This window comes from Culicoides brevitarsis, chromosome 3 (genome assembly GCF_036172545.1).
Source record: "Culicoides brevitarsis isolate CSIRO-B50_1 chromosome 3, AGI_CSIRO_Cbre_v1, whole genome shotgun sequence".
Classification (NCBI taxonomy): domain Eukaryota; kingdom Metazoa; phylum Arthropoda; class Insecta; order Diptera; family Ceratopogonidae; genus Culicoides; species Culicoides brevitarsis.
The window spans coordinates 9,897,520-9,910,363 of NC_087087.1; the positions used below are offsets into that span (position 1 = coordinate 9,897,520).

Genomic DNA, 12,844 nt, shown 5'->3' on the forward strand with positions numbered 1-12,844 from the left:
CATCAATGCCATCATCGCTCATTCATATCAAACTTCTTGCTTGCGGCTCGTTATATTTCTATTTATGCTTATTAATATTCATAGTTTGCTCGTGAAAATCTTTATCAACTTCCCGATATATGATATTCATTCAGTCTCATACATTCTCATCATCCATGAATAAAAGAAGTTGGTTTTTTGCGCCTCGTGTTAAATGCGTAACTAATACATGTATGCATTGCACCTACGATTCATTTATTTAGACAAACAAACTGTGGAAAGATTTTATTCTTTTATTATTAATAATAATGAATTTAAAGTGATTATACGGTACGGCGATAGATTTAATGAAAAAGTGCTACTGATACAAATCTTTCTTATTATTTTTTTCTTGTTTTTTTTTTATTAATTAATGACTTGGGTGATCATTTAGTGTGAAGGGATTTTAATGAAAATCTTTTTCTTTTTTAAAGAAAAATTATTTTGTATTGAAAAAAAGGTTCATCCTAAAGTTCTGTTTTTTTTGCAAATAATTACATGGTGTGAAAAAGAGACGAATCCCTTTTTTTAGTCGATTTAAAAATAAAAAAAAAAATTAAAAAAGTTTTCATCTAAAAAATAATCGACGAATTTTAACGTATTTCGATATGAAATTTTTATTTAGTTAAATCATATTAAATTTTAATGAAATTTTTGTTCAAATAAATCAATTTAAAAAGTCACGTGGTTCAAGAGATTAAATTAAAATTAACCACGTGACTTTTTTGGTTGATTCATTTCAAAAAATGTTTTAACAAGAATTAAATTTTAAAATTAAAACGCAAGTAGAATCATTCTTAAGATTTTTAATTTCTTTTGAAGCTTTTAATTTAAATTAGTCACGTGGTTAAAATATTTTTTCAATTTTTTTAACCACGTGATTATTTTCATTGATTCATTTAAACGAAAAAAAAAGTTTAAAATCGAAATAAGATAAAATCGTTATTAAATTTAAAAAAAATTAAAAGGAAAACCTTAAATTACTTCAGGTTAAAATATTATTTAAAATTTTTTTAACCACGTGATCAAATTTTTATCAAAAACCACAAACACTTTTTTCCAACCGCATTTTTTCTTCGAAATGCGGTAAGAAAAAAATGTGCGTGGTGAGAGTAATTGATATGCCATCCGATTATGATATTAATTATGTAGGTACAATGTATTAAAAACAAAGTACAAGCCTTCATTTGCAGCTATAACCTATAAATAAATTAACAGGTGGTTGTTTACAGATTCGTTCTAGCTGGCTCTCTGTAATTTCGCTAAAGAGAACGTCTCTAATGATAGCTTTTCCAGTTATATTTATGGATTTGAACGAAATAAATGAGCAATAATGATAATTTCTTTATTGTTTTTTTTTTGCTTGTTATTTTTTTTTTAATTTTTCTTGCAGCGAAAAAAAGTTCCATTAAAGCATGTAACTGGAAAGAAAAAGTTATGTAAGAAGGGGACCCATCGATGTGTGTCAATTTACAAGGAATTTTTAAGACATTTAATTAAAAAAATTAATTATATTGAATTATAGACCTCATTTCAGTTTAGAAAGAAGTTACTTTCAAATAACGGTTACCTATGTCGTCCCTATAAGAGAATTTTCCATTCAATCGCAAACTATTTGAACTATTTTAAATGTTATTTTAATTATATATATGGGATGTGCGGATAGTAAAATGATTTAATGTTTATTGAAATCAATTAAACAGTTATTGACCATAAAGAATTCAACATTGTATGTTCCGTTAAAAGTGACTCTTTTTTTCTGCTGCGGAAAAAATTAATTCAATTCTTTATTATTTATTCATTTCAAGTTAACTTTTCTTCTGCTTCCAGGTAACCGCAAGAAAAATGTAGAAACACGCATTTTTTGAATACGCTTCTGGGGAACCATTTATGGCGTTATTTAGCTGCAGATCTGTGACAATGACATGTCTGACGAGCTTGTGCCTAACCTTTAAAAACAGAAGTTATTTGAAATATTTTTCATATTTTCTATTCATCTTTTATCTTTGAGCGGTTGATGTTCGTTAACGCGCGTTTCTTTCCTTCTTACATTTTTTTTTTTAATGAACGAGCCTCGACGTTTAATTCATTATTTTATAACAATAATTACCAGCAATAAAGTCTCATCATCATCAAATCAAGTGGCATTTAATATTTTTGCTTGATTTATAGTTGGCATGCACGCGAGGATTTAAAAGAAACGTTTAAAATGTTTGAGGTTAGTTTTGGCGGGAAAAATGGCGTCATATGGATCTGGAATAAAAATGGCGATTTTTAGATGGAATTTTTTAAGTTTTGAATTTTAAAAAATTGTTTTGTAAGTTTTAAATCATATTTCTATAAAAAAAATAAAAGGTTTCCGAATTTTCGATTTCAAAGATTTTTTGGTATTAACCTTCATGATAAAATGTTCTTCATTTATTTAAAATTATGTTTTGTTGTAAAAAATTAATTAAAAATTATAATAAATTAATTTTAAAGTAAAAAAAAAATCTAATTTTTAGACTTTGAAAAGTTTTTTTTTAATTTAGGGATTCATTTAGAGATTTTTAAAAATATTTTTAAATTATTTTTTTCTTTAAAAAAACTATTTGAAACTAACCTAAAACAAAAATTAAAAAAAATTATTATATTTAAAAATAAAAATAAAATATTACTTAAGTAAATTTTAAAAAAGTAAAAATTAGGGTCATAAATTAAAATTTAATTAATTAAATGAAATATTACGAAAAAATATAAAAAAAATAATGATAAAAAAAAATCTATGAAACATTAATTATTTTAAACTAAAAAATTAAATAACTATTTTTTTTAAATCTTAAAAAATAATTCATTAAAGGTATATATCCTTATAATAAATAAAATTTATTATAGTTTAAATTAAAAAAAAAAATGAAAAAAATATAAAAAAAAAATTTATAAAAAATTATTTATTGTAAACTGAAAAAAAAATATATTTTTTTAATCTTAAATAAAATAATTTAATTCTTTTAATTATAAGATAAACTCATAATAATAATATAAATTTACATTTTAAAAATTTATTAAAATTTTAAAATTTAAATTAAAAAAAATTATTAAAAATTTAAATTTATTTAAAATTTATTTTAGAAAAAAAAACGCTAAAAAACTAATTTTTTTTCATTTAAAATTTTTCTCACATTTTAATATTTTTTTTAAATCTCATCAATTAAAGAAAAAAAAAATACTTTTAAGTCACGTTCTCTTTAAAAGAAGTTCAAAAATGCACTCAAGTCATTCCTTCACACGACATTCCTCTCTTTTCCTCATCGATGTTTGTTGATTTCTTGATTATCGAACTGTTTTACGTTTTTTTTTTCGTCTTCTTCATTTATCTGCCTTTGTCTTAATTCCTTATTATTTACAATATTTTATAATATAATAAAATTAGAGTTGACGCAATCAATCAGCTTCAATTAAACGTGATTGCACGTGGTATTTTAATGGCATCTCGTTATTATTTATGTTATTTCGCTCGCTCTTTTTTGCTTGTTTGTTTGTTGTTTTACGTAACTGGGTGGCAATTGCCAATTACTTCTTAAGAATCTTCCTCGTTGTTGTTGTTGTTGTTGTCGGCGTCGAACATAAAAATATCTCACTGTTGGAAAAATTTCACTTGCAAAACTGGATTTGCGAGACAATGTAAGATCTTTCGCGCAGAGCCATAAATTTCATCTTGATGAAAGGCTATATTTAAGAAAAAATAAAATAAAAAAAAAGTTTGAACTAGATTTTGATATTTATTGCACATGTCATACTTTCTCACTTTTACTGATAAACTTTTTTTCTTTTGCTGCACTTCTAATCACCGAACTCGTTTGCAATTCATTCGTAAAAACATAAATTATTGGCTCATATCCGATGAATGCGTTTAGTCTTGTTCGCGATTAAATCCGGATGTTTTTGCTGTGTAAGTGTCAGGTGAAACAAGTGCAAGTGCGGTCTTTGATTTCATTTCGTTTCGAGAAATGTTGATTTGATTCTCTGAATGACCGTTTTTTTTATCAAGAAATCTGCAATTAAATTGATAATTGCCTTTAAATTGTCGTTTGGAGTGAAGACATTTAGTTTTGCTTACATGGCAAGGTGTTGTTGTGCGCATAGAAAGCTTTGAAATTGAAGTCTTAATTAAATTTTTAATTGATTTCTGAGCGTAGGTTATTTATGGCGGGAGATGAGAAATCTGTAGAAATGGAAATAAATTTGTAACTTTCTGCAAATGTTATGGCAAGTGGATGGGAAAAGCTATCAACAAGGAAATAAATTATATCTGTAAAGATTTCAATCGTTTTATGAAAAAATTGTATTTAAAAAAAATATTTTTAAAATTTATTAATAAAAATTATTTTAATTTTTTTTAAATATTTTTAGAAAATGTTAATAAAAATATCTAAAATCAATTTTACCTTATCAACTTATTTGATTAATTTTTATTAATTTTAATAATATTAATTAAATTAATTTAAATAAAATTACTTAAAAATATCTTTAAAGTAATTAATTTTTTTTTTATATTTTTAAATAATTCGAACATTAATATATAACGTAAAATTAATTAAAAAATTTTATATGGAGTAAAAAAAATTAAAAATTCAGAAAATTTTAATTAAATAATTTATTTAAATTTCCATTCAAACCATTCCATTCAAATCTAATCGATTTTTGATGAAAAAAATTTATCACCGTTTTGATACACAAATGGTGATAAATTTTTCAACCCAAGTCAATTTTCAACCCATTTTTGATCGATTTCAACGCTAAAATTAAATAAATATTCATTCTAAGGATTATTTCCATCAAAATCTTCTTGATTTTTGAAGAAATAAAAAAAAAATTTTCGGTCATGAAATTTTTCAAATCAAGATCTAATAAACTTTTGATGGGTTTAAAAGCTAAAATTGAATACATATTCATACTATAGATGATTTCCATCAAAATCTTCTTGATTTTTGAAGAAATAAAAAAAATTTTTTCGGTCATGAAATTTTTCAAGTCAAGATCTAACAAACTTTTGATGGATTTCAAAGCTAAAATTGAATAAATATTCATTCTAAAGATGATTTCCATCGAAATCTCCTTGATTTTTAAAAAAAAAAGAAAAATAAAAAAAAACTTTTGATGGGTTTCAAAGCTAAAATTGAATAAATTTTCATTCTAAAGATGATTTCCATCAAAACCTCCTTGATTTTTAAAGAAATAAAAAAAAAAATTTCGGTCATGAAATTTTTCAAGTCAAGATCTAACAAACTTTTGATGGATTTCAAAGCTAAAATTGAATAAATATTCATTCTAAAGATGATTTCCATCAAAATTCATTTCTTTTACGATTCTGTTTATTTTTACCGAAAAAAAAAATTAGATGAAAAATTCGAAAATAAAAATCCAAAATTTAATTATTTAAATTCAAATAAAATAATTTTTAAAAGAAATTTATTATTTTTGATGATTTTTCTTTTATAAAGTGTAAAATATTTACCTAACTTACTAATTTTTTTTTTGTGAAATTGGCAATTAATTGATAATAAAAAAATTGAAAAAATTGATATCATCATAAATTTTTATTTTGAGAATAAAAATTTTGAAATTAGTAAATTTTTTAAATTTTAAAGTGGCCATTTTGAGAATTTTTATTGTGTCAACAAAAATTATCTTTTTAATAAAAAAATGTCTATAAATTCATTTTAAGCCTTGAAATTAATGAAAAATTTAACCAAATTATAATTTGTTTCAACATCTGTTTTTTTTTCACATTTTCTATAAAATTAAATTAAAACCAAATTACAGTCCTCATTTTTTTCACATTCAATAAAAACTCACCTTTGGCAATTTTTTTTACTATTATTGGCTCATTATCAATCGATTCGTGCATCTTTGTTATCACATTGTTAATAAAAAAGAACTTACCTCGCATAACAAACTTCACGTTACTTTGTGCAAGCATGAACGCATATTTGTTTGAATAATTTGCAGAACCCAAGCATTGAACTAGATTACTTTGCTCATTATTTCTTCGTTGATTGTTCAAAGTAATAAAATTTACATCCGGAGCGTATTATTTAAATTTATGATGGCCTGAAGATGAATTTTTCCCCATTTTTTTCCGCAACATCTGGGTCATGAAGCCTTTCTAATGACTGTGTTGAGAGCAAAAAATTGCGCATATCATTAAACGGTATTTTTAATTACTTAGCATTTCAGTTAAAATTGGTAACATTTGTCTATCTAAGCTACGTTTTCAGGATTTTTTCACCTTGAGCTCGTTTCTGAGGCGATATTCGAGCAATGTGCGATATGTGAAGATCCTGAGTTGTTAATTTGTACTTGATTTTTGTCGGATTTTAGGAAAGATCTGACCCGAGTGACGATCGATGGAGGTCGTGGCATGTGAATTGTCTCGTCTTTGCAGGGAGCGTTTATCACACCTGACGTGTAAATGTCGTAACCTAAGGAAATTGTGTTGTCATAAAGGACCTAAAATGTAAAAAATTCGTAAATTTAAAATTTTTTTGAAATTTTTAAAAATTACTCGATATTTTGTGGGTAAAATCGTAAAATTAACGACTTGTGCTGTTGGCCAAACAATCCATTCCGCCATATAAAGTGTCATCGCCTTATCTTTCACCTCCATCAGCACCTCGTCCTTTGTCGATTTCTTCAGTACGCCCAGCGTAGCGAAAAATAAAAGTATCACAATGGGACTCGCGCAAATTTGATCCAACAAAACCTTCTTCGTCACTAATTTAAAGCTCCTGCCCGGCACATGTTTGTCCAAAAATAAATACCAATGATGACAAAAGACGCCAACTGTCATGCCCGAAATCGACATATTCATCGTTCTGAAAATTTTCATACAAAAAAATCCCGTTATCAATGAAAATTTGCGAAAAAAATGGCTACCGACCTTCGTTTATCCCACTTGTCGATTTCGCGTTGCATTATTTCGTATTGTTGCTGCAAGAAATTAAGAGTTCAAGGTTGTTTCATTCACGTGCGAGACCTTGTGATATTTTTAGCGACTTTTTTCGGTAGGTCATTGTTACTCACTTCTATCATGTCTCCAACGCCACTTAAGGAAATGGAAATTCCAACATTGGTTAGCAGCAGATATTTGTCGGAAAAGGCCAATGTTGAAAATTTCTTGAGGCGATTCACGACATTGCGGAACATTTCAGCTTTATTTTTAATGGATTTAAGGTTAAATGATGTTTTGAACACTGAAAATTTTGAAAAAAAGGCAAAATTCACACGACTGATGCTTTTGTTTTGGTTCTTGTGGCAAGTAACGGATTTCACAATCATTTTATGAATTAGAAAATGGCGAATTTTGAATCAATGATCATTGAGACGAATGAAAATGATAAAATTGCTCAATGCACACAAAATGTAAAATGTGAGAAATTCAAGTTTCGCAAAATTTTTAAACTTTAGAATCATCAAAAAGACATCCAATGAAACTTTTCGTAATTTTTTATCAATTTTATGCTAAAGCAGAAAGAGAACTGAAAATTTAAAATAAAAATTTTTTTTTGAGTTATAAAATAATTAAAAATGATAATTTAGAGCCCTCTGACAAATTTTTATCCATTTGGAGCAAGATTTGACAAAAATTGCTATGTCACAGTTTTTGACATAGTTTTTGACACAGTTTTGCTCTTGATTTAGTTTTCAAATCAAAACTGTGTCAAAGAAAAAATTTTTTTTCAGTTTCAATTTTTTGGCAGTTTTGAGTTATAAAATAATTAAAAATGATAAATTAGAGCCCTCTGACAAATTTTTATCCATTTGGAGCAAGATTTGACAAAAATTGCTTTGACACAGTTTTTGACATAGTTTTTGACACAGTTTTGCTCTTGATTTAGTTTTCAAATCAAAACTGTGTCAAAGAAAAAATTTTTTTTCAGTTTTAATTTTTTGGCAGTTTTGAGTTATAAAATAATTAAAAATGATAAATTAGAGCCCTCTGACAAATTTTTATCCATTTGGAGCAAGATTTGACAAAAATTGCTTTGACACAGTTTTTGACATAGTTTTTGACACAGTTTTGCTCTTGATTTAGTTTTCAAATCAAAACTGTGTCAAAGAAAAAAATTTTTTTCAGTTTCAATTTTTTGGCAGTTTTGAGTTATAAAATAATTAAAAATGATAAATTAGAGCCCTCTGACAAATTTTTATCCATTTGGAGCAAGATTTGACAAAAATTGCTTTGACACAGTTTTTGACATAGTTTTTGACACAGTTTTGCTCTTGATTTAGTTTTCAAATCAAAACTGTGTCAAAGAAAAAATTTTTTTTCAGTTTCAATTTTTTGGCAGTTTTGAGTTATAAAATAATTAAAAATGATAATTTAGAGCCCTCTGACAAATTTTTATCCATTTGGAGCAAGATTTGACAAAAATTGGTTTGACACAGTTTTTGACATAGTTTTTGACACAGTTTTGCTCTTGATTTAGTTTTCAAATCAAAACTGTGTCAAAGAAAAAATTTTTTTCAGTTTCAATTTTTTGGCAGTTTTGAGTTACACTATAAAAAATCCATGTCTCGCAAGCCTGAAAATCTGCGAGACATGACGCGAGACACGGTGCGAGACATGATGCGAGACACCGTAAAAATTTTGAAAATTCAAAAAATTGATAAAAACATAAGATTTTTTCTTGAATTTTTGATTTCTTATGACGTCAATGTATTTTTGGAAGTCAAAAATGTAATTTGCGATGCCAAAACATGTTGATTTTGTTCAATTTTATCAAAAAACCTCTAAAAATGGTCAAAAACCAGTTTTTATGAGGAAATTTTGTGTTTTGATGCTTCCTTTAGCTATTTCTAATCATAATCCATCAAAAAAGATTTAAAAAAATTGAAAAATATTGAAAATTAAAAATTTTATCTCCCCCAAATTTCTTGTCCTGGTGTCTCGCACCATGTCTCGCATCGTGTCTCGCGCCGTGTCTCGCGGTGTCTCGCAAATATGAAAGTTTGCGAGACACCGTGCGAGACATGGATTTTTTATAGTGTATAAAATAATTAAAAATGATAAATTAGAGCCCTCTGACAAATTTTTATCCATTTGGAGCAAGATTTGACAAAAATTGCTTTGACACAGTTTTTGACATAGTTTTTGACACTGTTTTGCACTTGATTTAGTTTTCAAATCAAAACTGTGTCAAAGAAAAAATTTTTTTCAGTTTCAATTTTTTGGCAGTTTTGAGTTATAAAATAATTAAAAATGATAAATTAGTATATTTTTGTTAAGTTTAAGTTTAATTATCGAAATATCGTCTAAATTTATTTTGATATAGATAATTTCTTTTTAAATTCCCTACTTTTTTACGATTTTTCTTATTTATCAATTTTCAAGCTCAAATAGCATCCAAACAAAATTTTCGTATGTTTCCCTTTGTATTTTTTTTTTTGTATTCATCTCGCAAATTTTTTACCCTGCGAAACATAAAATTCTTACAATATAAATTGTTCACTGGGCAAATTTCATTGAATTAGCAAAAAGGCAAATTTTTATCAAAAAAATCAAAACAAATCCCGGAAAATTCTTAAAAATTGTGAAAAATCTGACTAATATGCAGCTGGAATTGGTATTTTCTCGATAAAATAAAACTTCAACCACTAAATTTCTTGGACTTAATCGAGAATTCCTGCTCAACCGTGTCAAAGGTGAGTAAATTCCTCTAAAACTTCACCCACTCCAATCGCCCTTTTTTCTTTCTTTTAGATTTGCCGGATGACATGACTTAACAATCGATACTGAACGAAACAATCAAATTATCATGGAAGCAAAGTCGACGTCGCGTGCCGAATACTTTATCCAACAACTGAACGCGAACAATGCGAAAAAAGTCGCTTTGCTCATGGTCATCGGCTTCATCGTTTTTCACGGGCTCATTCATTTGCGCGTTGGCAGCGACTCTTGCAAATGGCTTCTGAGCGACGGACGTCTCAAACGAGATCGCGAATGGCAGCCTTACGGTTGCATGTTGCATCAGTACACGGAAACGGATACACGACGCTGCTTCCGTTACTTGGCATTCTGGGGCACGAAGAACCAATTTGTGTTTATCGGCGATACTCGAATTCGGGTGTTGTATCAAGCATTTGTTGATCATTTACAATCTACCGGATATTCGAATGCTTCTGTGAAGCAAATTGAGGCGAAACATAATTCCCTGGAGTATTCCGACCCGAAACTCAAGCTAAATGTGAGATATATATTTGCGGATGAAATTTCCAAGACCATGGTTAATGAATTCCAATCTTGGCAAAAGGAGCCTCCAATATGCATAATTGCTTCTTGCACCCATTCAAAGTTTAATAACGGAAATTTCACCGATGACATCGAAAAAGGGTTCATTGCCAACTTAACACGCCTCATAAAACCCATGCAAGAATTGTCATCTAAGAAAACTAAGATAATTTGGAAGTTACAAGACCCCATCGACGAAGACAAGGTCGAAAACAATCCAGCATGGAAAAATGTCCTTAACGAAGACATTGAAAAGTTCAATCAAGCCGTTTATGACACGTTAGGGGATAAAGTTCATATCTGGTCCTCATCTAAACACATAGCTTACGGATTAATGGATGAAATGGTAGATGGATATCGTTTAGGACCCTTGGCTCTGAAACATGACGTTCAGATCCTCTTGAATATGTATTGTAACGACTACATGAACTACAACGATGGCACCTGCTGCAGTAGCGCCGAGCCCTACACAACTTTACAGATAGTAACCTATGCTGTTCTCGCGGTTTGTTGCGTCCTGGGCATTGCTTTGTGGATTCGTCGTTGGTGGTTGATACGAAGAGGTCATACTTTCTATACGCCTGTGTCACAAAATGCGAACCCTATCACACAAACCTTGGAATTGAACCAGATGATTTACGCTTTAGCGACTTTGGCAGCGATCATGGGTTATTTTTACCTTTGCGATCGAACGAATTTCTTCATGAAAGAGAACAAGTATTACTCGGAGTTTAGTTTTTGGATCCCGGTTGGATATGTATTCGTATTGGGTTTGTTTTTCACGGAAGACAGTAAGTTCACGAAAGTTTTGCATCGTGATCAAACTGACGAACTAAAAGGATGGATGCAGTTGGTGATATTAATTTACTATATGACAGGAGCATCTCGAGTCATACCGATCTACATGCACATTAAGGTCTTAATATCGACCTATATATTTCTATCAGGTTATGGGCACTGGACCTATACCTGGCAAACGGGCAATTGTGGTGTCGTTCGGTTCTTCCAAGTGATGTTTCGTTTGAACTTTCTCACGGTTTTGCTCTGTTTCTGCATGAATCGACCATATCAGTTTTACTTTTTCGTGCCATTGGTTTCGTTTTGGGTTTGTGTGATTTATTTGGTACTTTCGCTGCCTCCGAGGATCACTTCACAAACTCTCGATTCGAACGGATATCCGTATTTCAAGATAGTAGCCAAGTTTGTATGCACCGTTGGAGTTATCACAATCCTTTATATGTCGGAGGTCTTTTTTGAAAGAATTTTCGTGACTCGTCCATGGAAAGCCCTTTTCGTGACAACTGATGATGATATCAAGGAATGGTGGTATCGTTTCAAACTGGATCGTTATACGATCGTTTATGGCATGATCTTTGCCGTTATTTTGCATCTCGCACAAAAATTCAATCTCTTTGACGACAACAATCACACGAATCTCTTTTCGAGACGAGCTTCACTGACATCCTGTTTGCTCGCCTTTATGGGAATTGGGTTCTATACGACATACACTTTTCTTTGTCGCAACAAGCAGGATTGCGAGGAAATTCATCCGTATGTCTCGTTTATCCCGATCGTGAGTTATATTGTTTTGAGAAATCTTTCCGGGATATTGAGAACTCGATATTCGACGTTTTTCGCGTGGTTCGGACACATTTCGTTGGAACTCTTTATTTGCCAATATCACATATGGCTTGCGGCAGATCGACATGGCGTACTTGTTCTCATGCCCGGATTTCCAACGTTCAATCTTATGATCACGTCGTTCATTTTTGTCTGCGTTTCGCACGAGGTGAATCGCATTACGCTCATCCTGTCGCCGTACATCGTGCCAAATGATTGGAAACTTGTGCTCAGGAATTTCGCGATTTTCCTTGTGATATTGCTGCCCATCGCACGACACGATGGCATGTTCTAACTTAACTCTCGTTCACGCTTAACCAACGTAGGAACAAAAATCGACGCTTTTTCTCAAAACTTATTAACTTACAATAATCATTAGAAAAAAAAATAATTACTTCTAAAAAAAAGTCAATCATCGTGATAAATATCGAAAAATTATTCTAGACTTAATCAAGACGTAAAACCAAAAAAAAAATATCATATTTAATACAATATCTAGCTTTACCAATTACATTGTTAAATTTATAAGATGATCAATTAGTAATAGTAGTAACTTTGTATGGACTTAAACTTAGTAATTTTTAAGCCTATAGTGATTAATATTTTATTGGAAAGGAAGGATTTTTTGTTGTTAAAATAAAAATTTGCCTTAAATTCGCAAAACAAGTGTTGTAATGTAGTTGTATTGCTTAGCGAAGGAGACGATATCAGCTTGTTAGAGTACCAATTGACAATAAGGAGAAAATTTATTGAAGGTTTCAGAAGGTAACTTTTTTCATTAACTTTTTATCTAATTTGCTTTAAATTCAGTTAAGCCAAATATTGTTAAATTTTGATATCCGAAAAGAAAATTTTAACTTGAAGGTTAAATTTAGATTTTGTATGATTTTCATATTACCGTAATATAGATAATTCTTACGGAAAAATAAAATC

General features: G+C 29.1%; 2 protein-coding genes across 2 annotated transcripts; one reads left to right on the plus strand and one right to left on the minus strand.

Moving 5' to 3' along the window:
• Positions 1-6,213: 6,213 nt before the first annotated feature.
• On the minus strand, positions 6,214-9,766 carry LOC134834374 (mpv17-like protein 2). Its single transcript, XM_063849013.1, has 5 exons — positions 9,736-9,766; positions 7,084-7,253; positions 6,941-6,990; positions 6,566-6,875; positions 6,214-6,510 (listed from the first exon to the last, which is right to left on the minus strand). Coding segments are annotated over exons 1-5 (756 nt in total). The 5' UTR covers positions 9,737-9,766; the 3' UTR covers positions 6,214-6,285.
• On the plus strand, positions 9,566-12,626 carry LOC134834373 (N-acetylneuraminate 9-O-acetyltransferase). Its single transcript, XM_063849012.1, has 2 exons — positions 9,566-9,705; positions 9,764-12,626. The coding sequence occupies exon 2, from the start codon at positions 9,819-9,821 to the stop codon at positions 12,204-12,206; it is 2,388 nt and encodes a 795-aa protein (XP_063705082.1). The 5' UTR covers positions 9,566-9,705; positions 9,764-9,818; the 3' UTR covers positions 12,207-12,626.
• Positions 12,627-12,844: the final 218 nt, after the last annotated feature.